Source organism: Bombus impatiens, unplaced genomic scaffold (assembly GCF_000188095.3).
Source record: "Bombus impatiens unplaced genomic scaffold, BIMP_2.2 scf_0129, whole genome shotgun sequence".
In the NCBI taxonomy this organism is placed as follows: Eukaryota; Metazoa; Arthropoda; class Insecta; order Hymenoptera; family Apidae; genus Bombus; species Bombus impatiens.
The window spans coordinates 1,761,742-1,779,140 of record NT_176548.1 but is presented as its reverse complement, the minus strand read 5'-3'; the positions used below and the strand labels follow the sequence as shown (position 1 = coordinate 1,779,140).

General features: G+C 32.5%; 1 protein-coding gene across 1 annotated transcript; it reads left to right on the top strand.

The window, feature by feature from the left end:
- The first annotated feature begins 7,103 nt into the window (after positions 1-7,103).
- Positions 7,104-13,911, top strand: LOC105680276 (proton-coupled amino acid transporter 2-like). Its single transcript, XM_012381147.2, has 5 exons — positions 7,104-7,454; positions 7,820-7,977; positions 8,909-9,093; positions 13,187-13,427; positions 13,851-13,911. The coding sequence occupies exons 1-5, from the start codon at positions 7,104-7,106 to the stop codon at positions 13,909-13,911; spliced, it is 996 nt and encodes a 331-aa protein (XP_012236570.2).
- Positions 13,912-17,399: the final 3,488 nt, after the last annotated feature.

Here is a 17,399-nt window from a genome sequence, read left to right as displayed (position 1 = left end):
AATCTTATAAATATAAGCATGTACATATTCCTTGATATGGTGGACGCTAATATTGTAGTATACAATAAGAAATGAATTTTATTTAGATAAGTAGAAATTTATTATTGAGATAAAGTCTACGACTTTTACTTTATCGTCAAAGATGAAAATCAGTTAATAGAAGTTAGATATGCACAACATATATTGTGATAAAATTATGACTTAGAGTCACAGAACTTTATATTTAGACGTATACTATTAACAGTAAACAAAAAGGTAAATTTTCCTACAGCTGAAAAAAATTCAATTCTGAAGAAGTTAAACAGTGGTTATGTTAAATATAGGAACACGTCCTCAAAGTTTTCATTCTGCTTCATCCACTCTTTTTGTAATCTACGATTCAAGGGCGAGATAAAGCTTAATTCTGTGATCGGAATGTCGGTACGCCGATTTCCTGTTTAATTTTAAAGCGTTTAACCAAATTCGGCCCGTGGCAACAAGAGGTGGAGAAACGGAGCATTCGAGGGTCGTGTCATTAAATTATTCCGGAACGTGAACCCGACGGGTGTCCTCGATCAGTTTCTGTGCGTAATTCGACAGAAGAATAACTCGGAACATCTGACTTGGCTCGCGATTTTTCGTGTCGCGCGCCATTGTAGAATTAAATGTCGTACGTACTTTTTATTGTGATTTGACACTAAATTCTTGAAATTTCAGAAAAGAAATATTTATAGTAGCTATAAATTTCATAAATTATATAAATTATAATTATATAAATAATATTGTGGATGGACAATTTTTATTAAGAACAATAATGTGGTGTAAATATAAAAAAAAGATTATATTACAAAATAGTAAATAAAATGCAATATAATCGTTATTATTAATCAATTCCGTGTTACCAGAGCTATTTTTCTGCGCTTCCTTCAACTAATAAGAATGTTCTAATGGGGATTCTAAGTAACAAATTTAACCCCTTAACCTACAACGAGCATAGCCCGTAGTACGATGATCGGGCCAAACGTAAATATTACGGGCGTAGCCCGTAGTACAATGATCGGGCCATTATATTATATATAATATAATATATAATAGCTTGTTTACGTTTTCGGCCCAAATTTCTCGAACGTAAATCGTAGGTTAAGGGGTTAAGCGACTAATTTCTGTCGATTTTTGTAATTTTTAGAAATAGATTCTTGTATTTAAGAACTTTTGATTTTGTAGTAATACGAGTTCTATCGTTATACTTTCATATTTATCTTTCATCCGGAATTATTATTTTTATATTTACGATTTTGGTTTTACGTTATTTATATTTTAAGATTTATAGATGACCGATGGTAATTTCGCTCGTTTGCTCGATTAGGTCACATATGATTCCGAGACTAAGCAGAGATAATTTGTCAACGAACCGAATAACTCCATTGGTTAAATCAGTTGTCCGGCAAACAAGATTCTGGAACGCGATTGCTATGGCAGAAAGGGAATCAATTGTTTCTTTTTCTTCCGCGAACATTAAATTTATACATATAAAGAAAGAAACTGCATTTTTTGAAAGAACAGAGTTATAGAATAGAGTAAAATTAGAGTAAGATATTTGAAAGATTAACTAGTCTGTTTTTGCATCTTTTGGCGTAATGTACAATTTACTTTTTCATTTGGCTCGATTCCAAGATCTTTCCTAATCTCTTCGATAAATAATATAGAGCAGTAATCTGTGAAACACTGCGATATCCGAATATTATTAAGTGATCCGCGAATTCTTATGCATTTGTGAAAAATTTTGACGTGCAAAAATACGTATGGTATATATAAAAATATATAAAATATTTCAAGTTTAGTACTCGTTAAAAGTATTTAAGAACTTTCTATCTTGATCCTATTTCGTTCGTTATATTCATAAAAATATAAAATGTCATAAATATTTGCACTTTATTTAAAAGAGTCGCTGTACCTAAGCATCCAAACGAATGACCAATCTTCTTTGGCAAGTGAAAATCCGTACTAAACTAACGCACAACCACTCGACTTTGAGAAGTTAGATTGCTTACCATCTCTCACTACCTTTTACATCCCCTTCTCACGGCACTTTGTCGTCGACCCGGTTTCTACGCTGGCACGTGCAAAATTTTCAAGCGCCCTCCAGGACATCGGAATCGGGCAGAAGCACGCGATTCGAATCACTGACTCCGAAAAACGATCTTTCTCGTTGAACGTGCGTGTCGGCAAACAGAATCGTTCGCTGGAACGGTTCCGTTGCACCAAGCCTCCGGCCATCTCTCTCTTTCTCTCTCTCTCTCTCCCCTTTCTCTGTTCTTCTTTTTCCGCCTTTCTCTGTTTTTCTCTTTCTGCCTTTCTCTCTTTTTCTGTTTTTCATCGTAGACGGGCTTGTTGCACGCGACCAAAAAACGTCAGCGGCAAGAACCTTCGCGGACAGCGATTTTTTGAACGCGTCCCGAAACTCTGTTTCGCTTTCCGTTTCAGCAAATCTCGATTCCCGATAAACGCTTCGTGTCAAAATGTTGTTTTGCCGGCGGCGAATCGCATGGAGGGAGTTGAAAACGATCTTTGCAGCCATTTTGTCGGCCATTCGTATGGAAAAGTGAGGCATACACGTTGGATAATTGACGAATGAGACTTTTGAACAGAGACTGCGTTTGGTTGCGTCCGTTTGTGCAACGCAGGGGCATGCGATTGTTAATTCATTGATTCTTGTTTTGATGTGGAAAAAAAGATTGCTAATGGTTTTCTCTTGGTAATTTTTACATCTTTGATCGTACGTTATGTTAATGAGTAATTAGCTTTGGGTACTGTATTGGAAGAACTTGTAATTACCGTATGCTTGGAATACGTTGAATCGGTACTGATAGGTTTGAATTTGGTTTTTTGTTAAGGATCAGACTGGTACTATCTGAGAGATTTAATCAGAAGGAGATGTGAGATGTTCTTTGTGTGAAAAATGAATTTTACTTCAAGGATTTAGATGGAGTGATCGGTGGAATGTTTTACATCGTATAAAATTAAAATGTAAAATGTTGTTGAGTGGATATTTATGAAATGAAACAGGAATCGACGCACATATCGACCACATTGTACAGCGATATATGCAATATCGATATTACATTACAATTTAAGACACGAAATGTACACAAAACAAACGCTAAAACCTTCCTATTCACTACGAATTTTAATAATCCTAAAGAAAATCTTGTCAAAAATACCTGAAAATCCTTGAAATCATCCATTATTAATAATGCCCTGTCCATTGCAGATAGGAAAATATTTAAAATAGAACATTTAAAATATTTAAAATAGAAAATATTTAAAATAGAACAGAGAATAATTAAAATAGAACAAGAACTAAAACCACTGCCAAAACTCCTTCACATGGATATAGTTGTCTTAAGAAAGGCATCAGAAATTAAGAATATTTAAGAATTAAGGAGAAAAACCGCAAAATCATTCACTATTAAAAACTATCCATCATATATGTGGAAGGTATTGACCAGAAATCGAAGGTAGCGGAGCAGTCGCCATGCATAGGCATCGACATAAGAATCGACATAGGAATCGAAGGTACACATTGACTGGTGTACACGCGCGCCAAAGAGAGAAGGAGAAAGTGAAGGAACTATAATGTCAGGGAGACGTCCCGCGGCGCTAGACTGTGACTAAATCCGCAGTACCCATGCAGTGTTTACACTCGAGATGATGCCTCCTAATGCTAATACGCGGTGCAGCGCAGCCTCTCCTCCGGTTTCTTAATGCTCAATCGCAATCCAATGAAAAGTGTATGAATGGCAAACGATTATCAAGTCGAGCGGGCGCCCTCAATGTGTCCGCCGAGGCGTCCGCGCAACCCTGCTGCGTTAACCGACGTCGAATCCGGACCAAATGGTACGAATTCGCTGCGTTTCCCTCTCCTTTTCTCCCTTCTACGTTACATTCGTTGATTCCCTTTCTTTCGTTCGCTTTTCACCTCGTCCATCGGCACTTTTCTCTCTATTACTCTTTTAGGTTGGCCGCCAGCTTTTTTTGTGGATTCAGCCGGTCATAGGACAGAAGTTTTGCAGGGATACGTAACGGAGAGCACGTGGTAGGATTTCCGGCTCACTCAACGATTAGGCTCGGGTCAGAGAGCAGTAAGAAACGCAATTACCATTGTTAGTAAATGCGAGATGTTGGGAGATTTGAGGAGATGAAATCATTGAGATCGAAGGTGAAATGGAGAACAACAGATACGGTGGTGTCAATTTGATATTGGAAAGACGAAAGCTGGAATATAAAAATGGTAGAGAAGCGATACCAAAACCGGACTCTCGATTTATCATTTATGTATAAGGTGTCTCAGTAATCATGATACAATCGAAAAGTGGGTGTGATTCTAAGTGAAAAAGTAAATCGAAAACATAAAATAATGTCTGTTCATATGACGTTTCGTTTTCGAGAAAAAAGAGATTTGAAAATCGATATTTGAAGATTGGTCAAGTATTATAAGTATAATAATTAATTGGAAACAGTAATTTTAATAGGTTAATCATAACTTCCGAAGAGTAATTTCTACAAATAACAATTTGGAAAGAGAAGTTTTAATAAATAGTAATTTCCAAACAGTTATTTTGTTGTTCTGATAAATAATAATTACAAAGTAATAATTTCTATAAGTAATATTTCCAAAACAGTAATATAAATAGATAGATACTAATTTGGGAAAGGTAATTCCTAAAAATCTTAATTTTAAAAACGTAATTTCAATGTATAATCGCCCCAAAACAGTAATTCGAACGTTTTCGTGTCAACGTTTTAACGTGAATTCTCCAACCGATCCCCGTTCCCCCTTGGGTAGTTCACTCGAAAAGAAAGCGGTTTGTCGTCGTGGCCTTAACCACGATTCACGGTTCAAGCTCACGCCGATGATCCCTTTTATCCAATCCGCGAGAAGCCGCGAGGCGTTAAATCCCCCGGGAAAATCTCCGTAACTGAACTCGCGTTCCCGTTAAGTCGGTCAGCTCGGTCCAGCCGAGTGAAAGGATCACAATACCAGGCCGTGGAATCGGGTATCCAATCCTTATTCTATCTTTCGACGTTGTCCCAGGCCTCTCTGGAAATTAGTTGTCCGAGAAATTCATGTTAATGTCGAGCAATCGACCGCAGTAGTCCGTGAGAAAATAGCCAACGTGACGAACAGATCCGGAAATGTTTCCAAAGAAAATCTTTAGTGTAACTTTGTTACAAGGTGTTTAATCTTCTGTTATTTGGCTTTGGGTCTGAGAATGATACTTTCTTTTTGGAGGGGTGGAATGATGGTGGGAGTTTCCGAAGAACGTGTTTTGTTGATTGTGATTAATCTATGTAGTAGTAAAAGTACACGGGTAAATAAAGCAAGCAATTTTAATGTTTTAAGAACCTTTTTGGTAAAATTGAAACGAGAGAAGTCATATAAATTAACAAAGGTTTCATAATTGAAAGAATCTTAAAAAAAGTTTAAGAAATTTCTTAAGAATAAAAAGAACAATTTTCAAACCTAAAAATTTACAGATTTGCAAAATTTGTGGAGAATAAAAAACATGTGAAGGATTAAAATTAATTCAAGAAACATAGTAGAGTTAAAGAAATCTTGCAGTTCAGTTCAACATACCTGTTACTTTCCACCACTCTGTATCTAATGAGTACAAGAAAAAAACATAATAAATGATTTAAAAAAATTTCATTTTCTAAAAGGGAATAGCTTAAAAATTCAATATATCAATAAATCTTATATTACCAAAAGTGACTGTAGTTGTTCTTAAGATTAAAATAAGTTTTCCCACCTCCTTTATAATTTTAGAATATATGGAATAGAATATTTGCGCGCCATAATATTAAGATATTGAAAATATTAAAGTATCTCTTTCATAATACTTATATCTTTAACATTTTATAAAACGTTGTTAATTTATCATTTATTTTTAAAAGGCTTATATCTTCCGATCTAATAGATCCTTCTCATTTTTGATTATTTTATATTAATTTCGTATCAAGAATGTCACAGTTCAGAATCGGAATAGTTTTAAAGATACATATAAATTTATCGAATTAAATGAGAATATTATAACATTTTTCTATATACAAGTTCGACATCTTATTATACTAATTTAGCAACTTAATGCGTTTTCAGAAAATTATAACGATTCAAACTCATTTTTCATAAAAACATAATTCCTAAATTATGTTATTGTTGCAGCGAATGAAAGATATGAATTCATTCGTGTATAAGATGCATGAACCAATCTATAACGAAGATTGATAATCTATAAGGTATCTTGCAACTGATATGAAACCAGTCAAATGATTTTATGTGATAAAAGAAATAGAAAACATAAAATAATGTTTCTTCGCACGAAACTTTATTTCTAAAAAAATTTACTTTAACCTTATCCGTTGCATCTAGTAATTTTGTAGTTTATTTTACAAAGAGACATCAATACATTTTTTAATATTCGAGGTTATTGATTATTGACGATATTTAATAAAGAAACATTATCAGTAGATAAATAGGGTGATTATGAGAGAGAGATTAAGTGATACGAAGATGGAAGACAACAAAGTCATTAGGTGCTCAACATAATTATAATATTAATATGATATATCATAATAATACGATTTTGACTACTAAAATATAAGACTGCCAAAAAAAAAAAAAATTTCTTAATGCAAAGGAAAAAGATAAACCTTGATTCATGATTCATATATTAAAAACATATAGTTATAAATTTATAAAATTTCTATGTAGGATTATAAGTTAGTCATTCCAATAATACTAGCAATTTTAATGGAAAATAAATTTAAGTACTTTTTGGAAAAGTTATCCCCTTTTTTCTATCAAATTTTCAGGCTACAAATCAATATCAAATTCAGACGAACAAGAAAAGAAGAAAAATAAAAAATAAAATTCAGTGTGTCAGATAAAAGTAACGTAATCAATATTTTGGTCACGTTATAATTAGTTCATTCACCCCTCGTGCCATAATGATATAAAAGAATTCAAGAGAAAAACAATTCTTTTTAGGACCAATTCTTCGTATGGTATTTCATTGGACAATTCTTTCGAATTTTTCAGATATTTCGTCGATGCAACAATCCTAATGTGTTATATAGGAATCGGTGCAGTGTACGTTGTATTCATATCTGGGATAATACAAAAATCTTTTGATTCTGAAAGAATCCTAGATCAAGAGTATTACGCCTTGTTCCTGTTCCCACTCTGCTTTGTAATAAACATGATGAAATATTTACACGACATCGCGGTTATTTCCATTTTTGGTAATTTATTGCTCTTTACTGCTGCCATGATTGGCGCACTATACGCTGTGAAAGATGGAATTGGCGAAAAGTGGGTCATGATTGGCTCGGACATGTATTTGTATCCGAAATTCGTCGGAACTGTTCTCTTCAGCATGAGTTCTCCTGGAATAGTAAGTTTTCACCTATATTCAGTTAACAATGGTGAATCTAATGTTCAATTTTTAGACTAAATGACTAAAAACTAACATCTTATATAATTTATATTATTATGTATTATATACTACATGAAATAGTATATATTTTGTTACTACGAGACTGTGGACCTTTATGCACATTTTTATGAACACAATTACAGAAATGGAATCTAAGCAAAAATTTGCCTTACTTACTACATTTCTGTATATTATATGCATTATGTTCATTTTTGCATTTTTCAATTTCGTATAAATAGATAAAAATCCATAGTTTAATTATGTAGTAAAATAATTTGTACAAAACTTCTTTGCTCTATAATTAAAAAATGTTTGTTTTTTCAATTGAGGATAATTATTCTTAGGTGCAAAAGCCATGGAATTACACGAAATTCAGCGGAGTATTAAACCACGCTATGATGCACATAACTCTTCTGCATACTTTTATCGATGTTGTTGGTTACCTGAAATGGGGCTGCGACTCAGGAGGCAATTTCATTCGAAACCATCCAGTAAACGATCTGTACAAATTTTTGCGTATATTTTATTCTTTCAAACGAGACACACCACTGTTCAGAGGTATCAGGACACTTGTTTATTTTTGACATGATATATTTGAATTATACAACTACGGATAAAAAAATTGAACTGCAATAATTTTATTCCTTATAAGCATTATATATAACAGGATATTATGAGGTCATTAACCTAATTTTTCAAAACTAATATGCAACAAGAAAACTAGAGTTTGTAATTATACAGTCTTGTAAAATTATTTTATTAATTGACAAATTCTTTATCTTTAGATCTTTCAATAGGTTTCTTGCAGTACGAATTATAAGAGGTAGATTAAGAAGATCTTCTATACCAACAAAAACATTTTTTGTGAACACTAATATTTAAATAATAAATATACAAGATGATCAGAAGGTTACTTGACTGATTCTAATTTTTATTGTTTAATATTTTAAAGTCATATAGAAGCTCCACCTCTGGAAATTTGTTAAAAGAAATTTTGATGCTTTTTTGCATTATTTAGTTGTAATTTGTTCTAAACTCTGATCATGTTGGAATATCCAATAAAAGCGAGAATTTCTTTTCGTAAAAAACGTGATCAAATTAAGATGTTGATGGATAACAGTAAAGTATGCGCGGTAAAGTATGTCATGCTAGATAATGATGAACTCTTTAAATTATTGGCTTATTAATCCCCATATTTTTTCGTATTATCAAAAAAATAGATTTTTATCTGATTTTGTCTGATACTTGTAACATTTTTTTATCGAATTATTGTTTTTGGCTACCTTGTATTTTGGCTACGTTGTTTTCAATCATTAGTTTATCATTAATTTATACATTTTAATACAAATGAATCAAAGTGTCGGAATATTTATGAAGGCTTGTGTATTCTATAATATAGTCAATAACACGATATTATTATTTTATTTTGTTAGGAGAACAATATCTGCATTCGTGATGCAGGGTCTATCGATATATTTCATATATGGATTACAATGCTATATGCCAATTATTATCTTATTGGACGAGTATATTATTCTAGCACTTAATAAAAAGTCAATCTACGGAACTTCATGTGGTTGGAATCTGACAGTTCGTTTGGGCATCAGCCTAATTACGTGTAAAGAAATTCTTATACCTATTGTGCTCAAAACGATTAGAGGATCGTTCTCCTTGTATTTCTGTTTTTCATATTTATCTTTCGCGTTTGTACATTTTTTTATTGGTTGCTTTAAAGTTAATCTCTATCGCAGTACCATGTAAATCTTATTTATGTCGATATGTTTTAATAGAATCTTTCATAGCAGCAATTCTCTAATTGTTTGGATTTTTTAAATTTTTTCTTCACTTATAGTTACGTTTCGACTACGTTGGCATTAGAAATTATTTATATATTTTCACTCAGTTTTATTTAATATTAATCATGTAATATACAAAGTATCCGATTTTAATGTACAAATACGAGTTACTGGTAAATTACCTGCTGTATAAAGGGAAGGCAGAAATTGAATGGTTTTACAGAGAACATAATCTGATATAATTATTTCTTCTCGAGATGAACGCGTAGAGATTGTGATTCACGTTTTCTTAAACTGAATCATATAAATAATTATTAATCTATTCACGTCGAAAAACCATTGGCCTAGCAGGTATTTTAACTTTTATCTTGTGAAACCTATCGTACAGAAGACAAGAAAGCAAAGAAAAAAGCAAATAGTCGATTTTTATGAAATACAAGAAAAATAGCGAGACACAGCTTTGAACATTTTTTTTATACAGTAGATAGTTTACCATTAATTCGCATTTATAGATTAATATCTGATATTCCGAATATAAAAGTTTATAAGTAGGTAACTCACTAAGGCTTAAGGCAATACGGTGGCTATTAAAAGTATATACAAACCACTGAACTTATTATAGCGTCTACATACTAAATAATTAGATCAAAGTATATTACACTATATATTATTTAGTATCGAATATTTTCATATGATTACAAAAATTTGATATTATAAAATGTAAAACCCTACAAAGAAAATTCTCCGCAGGAAACTAGAGGTATGTGCAAATACTTTTTGTAATCACTGTAGATTGTTTAAAGTATAACATTAATAAGCTTATATGATTGTCATATAACAGAAATCGTTGAATTTTTTCTGAGTCTACGGTTGATGAGTGTCAATAATTGTTTCAAGCAGCATATTTTAGCTTTTCTCAGTTTACCTTTAGCAAACATAATTCTATCGTGATGTATAACTTCGTATCTTTCGCATCTTTTATACCTTTATTTATTTATTTCCTTTATTTATTTACTTTATTTCTTTTCTTTTTCTTAAATAAAAAGATCTTTCTCATGGCGCAAAAAATATCTTTAATAGTTCTTCATCTTCTTTTTGTTTAAAATATTTGTGTTTCGTGGAAAACAATTTCATTTAGAATTCTGATCTTTTCTCTTTAAGTATTTCACGTTTGTTTTTTTCATTTCGCATACGTTACTTCCTTTTAGAAGAAAACCTTTCTGTTTGCGTTTGTAGTAAGTTATGTAACGCATAATCTCACTATCGTATAATTGTCTTCATTCCCCTCACTCTTTCAATTTTGCATTTGCTTAATTTTACAAAATACTTAACACTATACATATCTAATCCCGCCGCGTTTTTCGAGTAATCTACTCAATTCTATTTTTCTATTAAGTATAAATTTCTTAAGTTTAAAAGAAAAGGATATCTTTGTTACTAAAAGCAATTTTTGTTTGTATGTGTAATTTTTCGTTGCAACATTTTGCCAAAGACAAAATGTTTTGTTAAATATCTCTTTGTCTGTCAAAACAAGGGTATAATTCAGATATCATTCAGAATATTTTGAAATAAAAAATACGAGGTCTGTAACAGAATTAATGCTACACTTTTAATATTTGACAGAAATCTAAATTTTATTCAATATTCAGCTCCAACAAAAACGAACGAATACGACGAAAAAACAATCTTAGACAAAAATTTCTCTTTCTTCTGTTCGTTTCCTTTCTCTTTTATATTTTCAAGGTAAACTCAAAGGGAAGTTTGATCGGTTGCAACGGGTTGAATCTCCTCTTTCTCACGAGGCAAGTTCGCGAAATCGATCAATCGATCCGATGGCAGTCCATCACAAGCTAGATATTACCAAAGTTCCAGAATCTATTTTCGTGAAATTTAGTATAGATAGCCCAGTTTCTCTCGTGGCGCGCCATAGCGGAACTCTTGATGCAAGTATTCATCGTTCTAATAAAGGATGCTTCGCTGGGCTAACTACCGATCTTGTGATTGATTCTTCGTCAGTAAGCGGACGAGTAAAGAAATCAGAAAAATTTCATATTATAACATTTATGCAAATATTTATATAATATCTTAACCTTCCTACAAATAATATACATTTTATGGATTATTTTCTCTTATTGCGAATGACATTGGGCAGACAATTGGATTATTAAACGACACTGATTGTTAATGGGATTTAATTTAATATGTTCGATGATTATTTTGCGGATATTTAACTAATCGAATAAGAAATAAACAAGTACTGTATTTACGATTTTATTCAATGTGAATTTTCCTGTTATACAGGATGGTTGGTAACTGGTGGTATAAGCGGAAAGGGGGTGATTCTACGCGAAAAAAGAAGTCGAAAATATAAAATATAAAAATTTGTCGTTTGAGGTTTTGTTTTTGAGAAAATCAACTTTGAATTTTCGCTCGGTGCGCGTGCGGTACGTTATAACGGATCTAACTATAGATCGTTGTCTCGATGGAAAAATTAAAAAAAAAAATTTTTATTCTATATTTTCGACTTCTTTTTTCGCGTAGAATCACCCCCTTTCCGCTTGTACCACCAGTTACCAACCACTCTGTATAATATTTGCAACAATTGTCGAAAATTCTTATATATTTGCTTTTTAAGGTTAAAATATTTTTGGTGAGTTTGTAGAACCGTTCCGTCCTCTCCGATTTCGGTGATTATTGAATATGTTATAGAAATCAACATTTTGAACAATTTTTCCTATACATATAACCATCGGTCTCGGTTAGTTTGCAAGATATTCGCACAAAACTGCAGATACTACAACAGTATATTTCTGTATATAGTCGTGCGTCTGTGGCAGCGTATGTTAGTGTTAGTTGCCGGCCACCGGCTGATCATCTTGAGTTTGTAAACGAGGGTCAGCCGAGCTTAGAAACCCCGTGCATGACGTACATATGCGAGGATGCAAGAAGTGTCTATTATAACTCAACTCAATTAAAAGTGAATGTCATCAATGTATTGGATTTAGGTTTGGGTCAGGTTTTTCAATACGGCTGTCGCGAGGCGGCCAGCAACATTTGCGTGAAATAATAAGAAATTAATATTAAAATAATAGACGAATAAATAATTGATATTATATTACGAAATAGAATAATTTTTATCGTTTTACTCAAACGTTGGCGGTCGCCTCGCAGCGGCTGGATTGAAAATACTATCCTAAACTCAAACCTAATATTTTGCTGATATTCACTTCTAATTGAGTTATACGTTATAACAGATATTTCCTACATTCTTGTTGTCCCGCATATGCATGTGGGAGGAGACGTTAGGGTCAGATTTATAAGCATATCCATAGACGTACAATCATAGACAGAACTATAGTGTAGTGATATTCACGGTTTTTCGCGAATACCTCGGAAACTAAGGTTGGCCGACGGTTATATGTATAAGAAAATGTTGTTTAAAATATTGAGCTTTCTACCCATATTTTAAAAATCATCGAAATCGAAGAGGATTCTTCACGATTCTTCACAACACGATTCTTCAAGTTCACCATATTTTTTCATTTCATAGAAATACTTCTCGCTTCGTATGGGTTTCCATTTCTTTTTGAAACAGTTTTGAAACTTATTGCATTTTTATGAACATCTGCGGTGTATCAGTTATATTTTTGAGAATTCTTTAAATAAAATACGAGTCCACTATGGCACTTTAACGCCAATCAAACGAGTTAATATTTCATTTGCATTGACTAATTTTTCGTTTAGAAAATTTCCTATCCTTATTTTTGTATATATAAAAATAAAAATCGAACTACTGTGTAAGATATTAGATTCTGAAATTTGTAGTCCGATGTATTATAGAGTACATATTCTATAAATATAGTCAGACTTTTGAGCGATCGTATAAATTTGACGAAACGTAAATCAAAATTACAGGTTTGTTGGCAGCGATAATTCCTAAATTGGATTTATTCATCGCTGTGGTAGGAGCTGTTTGTTCATCGACTTTATCAACCATTATTCCAATTACTCTGTATATTCTGATACATTACAACAATTATGGCACGCTGAAATGGAAATTAATTTTAGGCTTGTCTCTGTTGATTGTTGCATTCTTTGTCACATTGTGTGCCATCGTAGTCAATATAATTTTGATTGCCGAATATTTCAGAAGCAGGTATATTATGACATAAAATTATAAAATTGTAATATGGAAAATGTTTATTTGGAAAAATTTATACGAAGACCACGAAAAGCGAATGATAAAAAGATCCATAATACTTATAACCGATGTGACATTATATGGTATTAAATCTAGCTTTCAGCATTTTTGATATGTTCGAGAGGCTAATAAAAACATGTAAGTATCTAACACCTAAACGAAATAAAAAGACAATTTTGAGACTGGTTGAAATTATATTAGCATTTTAAAATTGTCTTCTGTAAAAAGTAGATATGTGACTTTGTCATGATACTATCTAGTTTTCGTATTGTATTCATATTGATAGATATAAAACGAAGATTTCCTGATATTAATCAAAGATAAGAAATGATACAAATTTTAGTTATAATAAAGTTTTACAACTAAATGTGATTGCAGGAAGTTAGTATTAAGGTTAAAACTCTTAGAGCCAAAGAGCCATAAAAGCCAAAATATGTAAATGAAAATTACGTTAAATATTACGTATTAACAAATTCATCATTCAATTGTTTTTATACTTATCTAAAAAATGGATATTTCACATATTACAGTTTCTAAATCCAAGTTTAACCCAAACTTTTAATTTTACAGATATAAATCGTAGAAGAAGAAAGGTACGTTATTAATGTTTTAAATTGAGGAAAAAATCGCGTAAAACGAAATGGTGAATTAAGTAAATTGCGCGGAAAGTTTTCTACATTCCTACTGATTTGATATTAATTTTGTATAAGTATTAAAAGGGCGGCATATTTTTGTCCCACTATGCACCGAAGTTCGTGCCATCGTCTTTTTCAGTACTTTTAAGTTATGGAATTGATCAATGTAGTGTTTTAACAGCTAATAAGATATGGTTAGGTAACCATACCCACTGTGTCACAAAGAGTTGAAACTTATCCCATTATGCTCTAAAGGGTTGAGATGTTCCCATCCAAAATGAATCCAAAAACAAAAAACAAGAAAAGAATGAAATAAAGAGAAAACGACAAAGGATACTGAATTTTCCATTAGATGGAAGACACCACCGAAGCAATTGGACAAAGCAACGCGTAATCGCGTCAGATCATTCAGCCGTCAATGGCTTATCAGATACGCATGAAGGACGAGGACACGCATGCAAAGGCATTCGAATGCAGGGACGCGTGTATACACGCGTACAAATGCTGGAGTTAACGGCTGGCTATGAGTGGGAGTTCCCTCGAAGGGCAAAAGGGAAAAGGAGGTGGTGATGGGACACAGAAAGGTGCTTCCGTCGCACTGGAGAGAGGACGCAACCCCTTTTAGTGGCTAGCACGCCGTCTCTTCGCTCCCTCTTACCCTAAACAACCTCACACCCCTTCAGTCTCACTCTCCTTCTCACTTATTCTCTTTATTTGTCTCTCTTCAGCTTAAGTTTGCTCTTACAGACTCTGGCTCTGGCTGCCCGTTCATCCGTTTGCCAGTTCAAGGTGGTTGCGTTCATTACCAGAGAATATAACGGGTGGTGTGGGAGTTTTAAATGACCGACCTCGTTTGTCCTTTCTGGGTTTCGAAGAACGTTCACACACTGTGATCGTTTCGATGAATTTACCGAATTGATGTGGAGAGATGTGTTAGAAGGAATTAGATTTAGAGTTTCTGGGATAAATTAACGTGATATAAATCTTTGTTGATTCTTTTAGGGTTTGGAAGAGTGGTCGATGAGTTTGGTGGAGTGATTGTGAAAATATGAGTTGTAAGTAGACTGCGGATTTTTACGCATTCACGAGAAATTCAAAAGTGTAAAAATGTACAGCATGCATATAATATGCAAAATATATAAAATATCCAAAATATATATAGTATGGTATCGTAGTCTCTATAATGTTTATCTGGTAGGTACACAGTTCCAGGTGCTATCTCTTTAATCGTATTTATAAAAATGTATAAATTTGTATAAATATCCGCAGTTTAGTTATAAGGGATTTGAACCTTTATAAATAGTGTACTTAACTTTTAATATAACAAGGTGGGCCATTTAAAGATCTCTGTGCTGTTTTTACGGTTTATCAATAGCCACTGCCAGTGTTTTCGTTATACGAATAAGTAGTAATTCTGATAAATAAATATACAGGAATAAAAGTTATCATAACAAATATCAATAACGAAAAAGAATTGACAAACAATTTCGATTTATCTTCGATATGCTAAGAGTTAAAAAGAATCAATCGGACGTATAGACTACGGAATTTTATATAATTTTACATTTTTATTAACATAACTGAAGAAATGAGACATATATAGAGATCTTTTTTACCCATAAAATATTATTAGAAGTACTTCACTGTGAATATATTATGTACATTTTGTACATTTTTGCACCTTCAAATTTGATCTAAAAAATCTGCGTTTATGATATACATAAAGCTTTGTTGACATTTTTTGATTGGGAAGAGATTAGCTGATTATCTATCTTGATCAGTTTTACGGATTGATGTGGAAAAATGAATTAGAGGTAATTAGAATTCCAGTATCTAGGAGCAATTAGCATGATGCAAGTTTTTGTTGACTTTTTTAGGGTTTCGGAAAATATTTGGTAACGGTTTTTACGAATTTGACGGAGAAATGACTTAGAAAGTGTATTCGTGAGAAAATAGTATGACTTAAATTTTATTGATTTGTTTAGGTTTTGAAAAGTGTTTGGTGATTGATTTAATGAGTTTAATTAGTTGAGTGATTGAAATACAGGGTGACCCATATGATCGGGGAATCGCTTCGGCACAGCGGTGGATTTTGTTTTCGAAAATAATAAAAAATGTTCATACAAACTTATGCACTATTTGGTTCTGCTTTTGAGTTATGTTGGAATAATTCTATCGAAAGATGGAAGTAGTTGAATTAATTTCGCGGAATTTAGTATCTGAAGAACTGAAGAAATGGTGAGAGTAAGGCAGTCAATGATAGAACGCCTTCAGCCTCGTGTTCGGACGCAAGGAAGTCATTTTGGACACTTCTTGCGAAGGTAGGCAAATACATGTAGTTTGTTAAAGATGTCGCTATAACTCGAAAACAAGATCAAATAGGGCATATGTTTATGCGAACTTTTTTTTATCGTTTTTATGTGCAGAATCCACCGCTGAAGCGTTTCCTGATGCTACGGGACACCCCGTATAATGATAGGCACATATACATGATTCGTAAAACACGAAAAATATACTTTGTCATATATTTTTCTCCAATAATCTTCATAGCATTTACATTTTAATATATTACCAACAAAATAAGAAGTATCATATGACTTTTTATGATCAAGATGATTATATATAATAACTATTTTAAAAATAGGCAGTATATTTATATCTATACCTAGTTTTATAAATGTCTAAGAACATAACTAATATTATGAAATATAATATAACGTATAACAATCAGTATTTTTTAAATATTGAAAGAAATAACAAAAACGTACATTTAGTCTCAAAACAAAAAGGTAAAATTAGATAATATAGTTTAACAACATATGAAATTTTTTAATGTATATATATTATATTATAATTTGTATATTTTCTGTTTAAATCTTCACGTTTAAATAATTTTCTGATATATTATGAAACAGAATACGGAGAGCCGCGTGACTTCCTGCGACCAAAAGAAAGAGAGGCAATTGCTTTGCACCTGTTAGCGTACAGCCAAGTGATTAAGAGAGGATTATAGGCTCGGAATTGGACGAGCACGTGCGTCTCTTTTGCGGTGTAAATAACGAGTCGACGAGGGGGTGTCTCTGAGGTTTTTTCTTTTTAATTGGTACAAACGCTGACCATCCCTTGAACAAAATTGCAGGGTTTAGCCGTTGGTTCGAGTGCACGTGCATTTAAATGGTCGCTAATTACCCAAGTGTGAGCGGGGAATCGATTCTTTAAGTTTCAGTAATAAGAGCGTTCAGGATTATTTCGAAAAAAGATGTATTATACTCGTTACAGAAGCTTCTAACAA

What these genes read in the sequence shown, in the direction of transcription:
- LOC105680276 (XM_012381147.2), top strand. Translation starts at nt 7,104, where the DNA reads ATGTGTTATATAGGAATCGGTGCAGTGTACGTTGTATTCATATCTGGG. An exon ending in AACCATCCAGTAAACGATCT is followed by an intron (nt 7,978 to 8,908) that starts GTACAAATTTTT and finishes TTATTTTGTTAG; the next exon opens with GAGAACAATATCTGCATTCG. An exon ending in GGGCATCAGCCTAATTACGT is followed by an intron (nt 9,094 to 13,186) that starts GTAAAGAAATTC and finishes TCAAAATTACAG; the next exon opens with GTTTGTTGGCAGCGATAATT.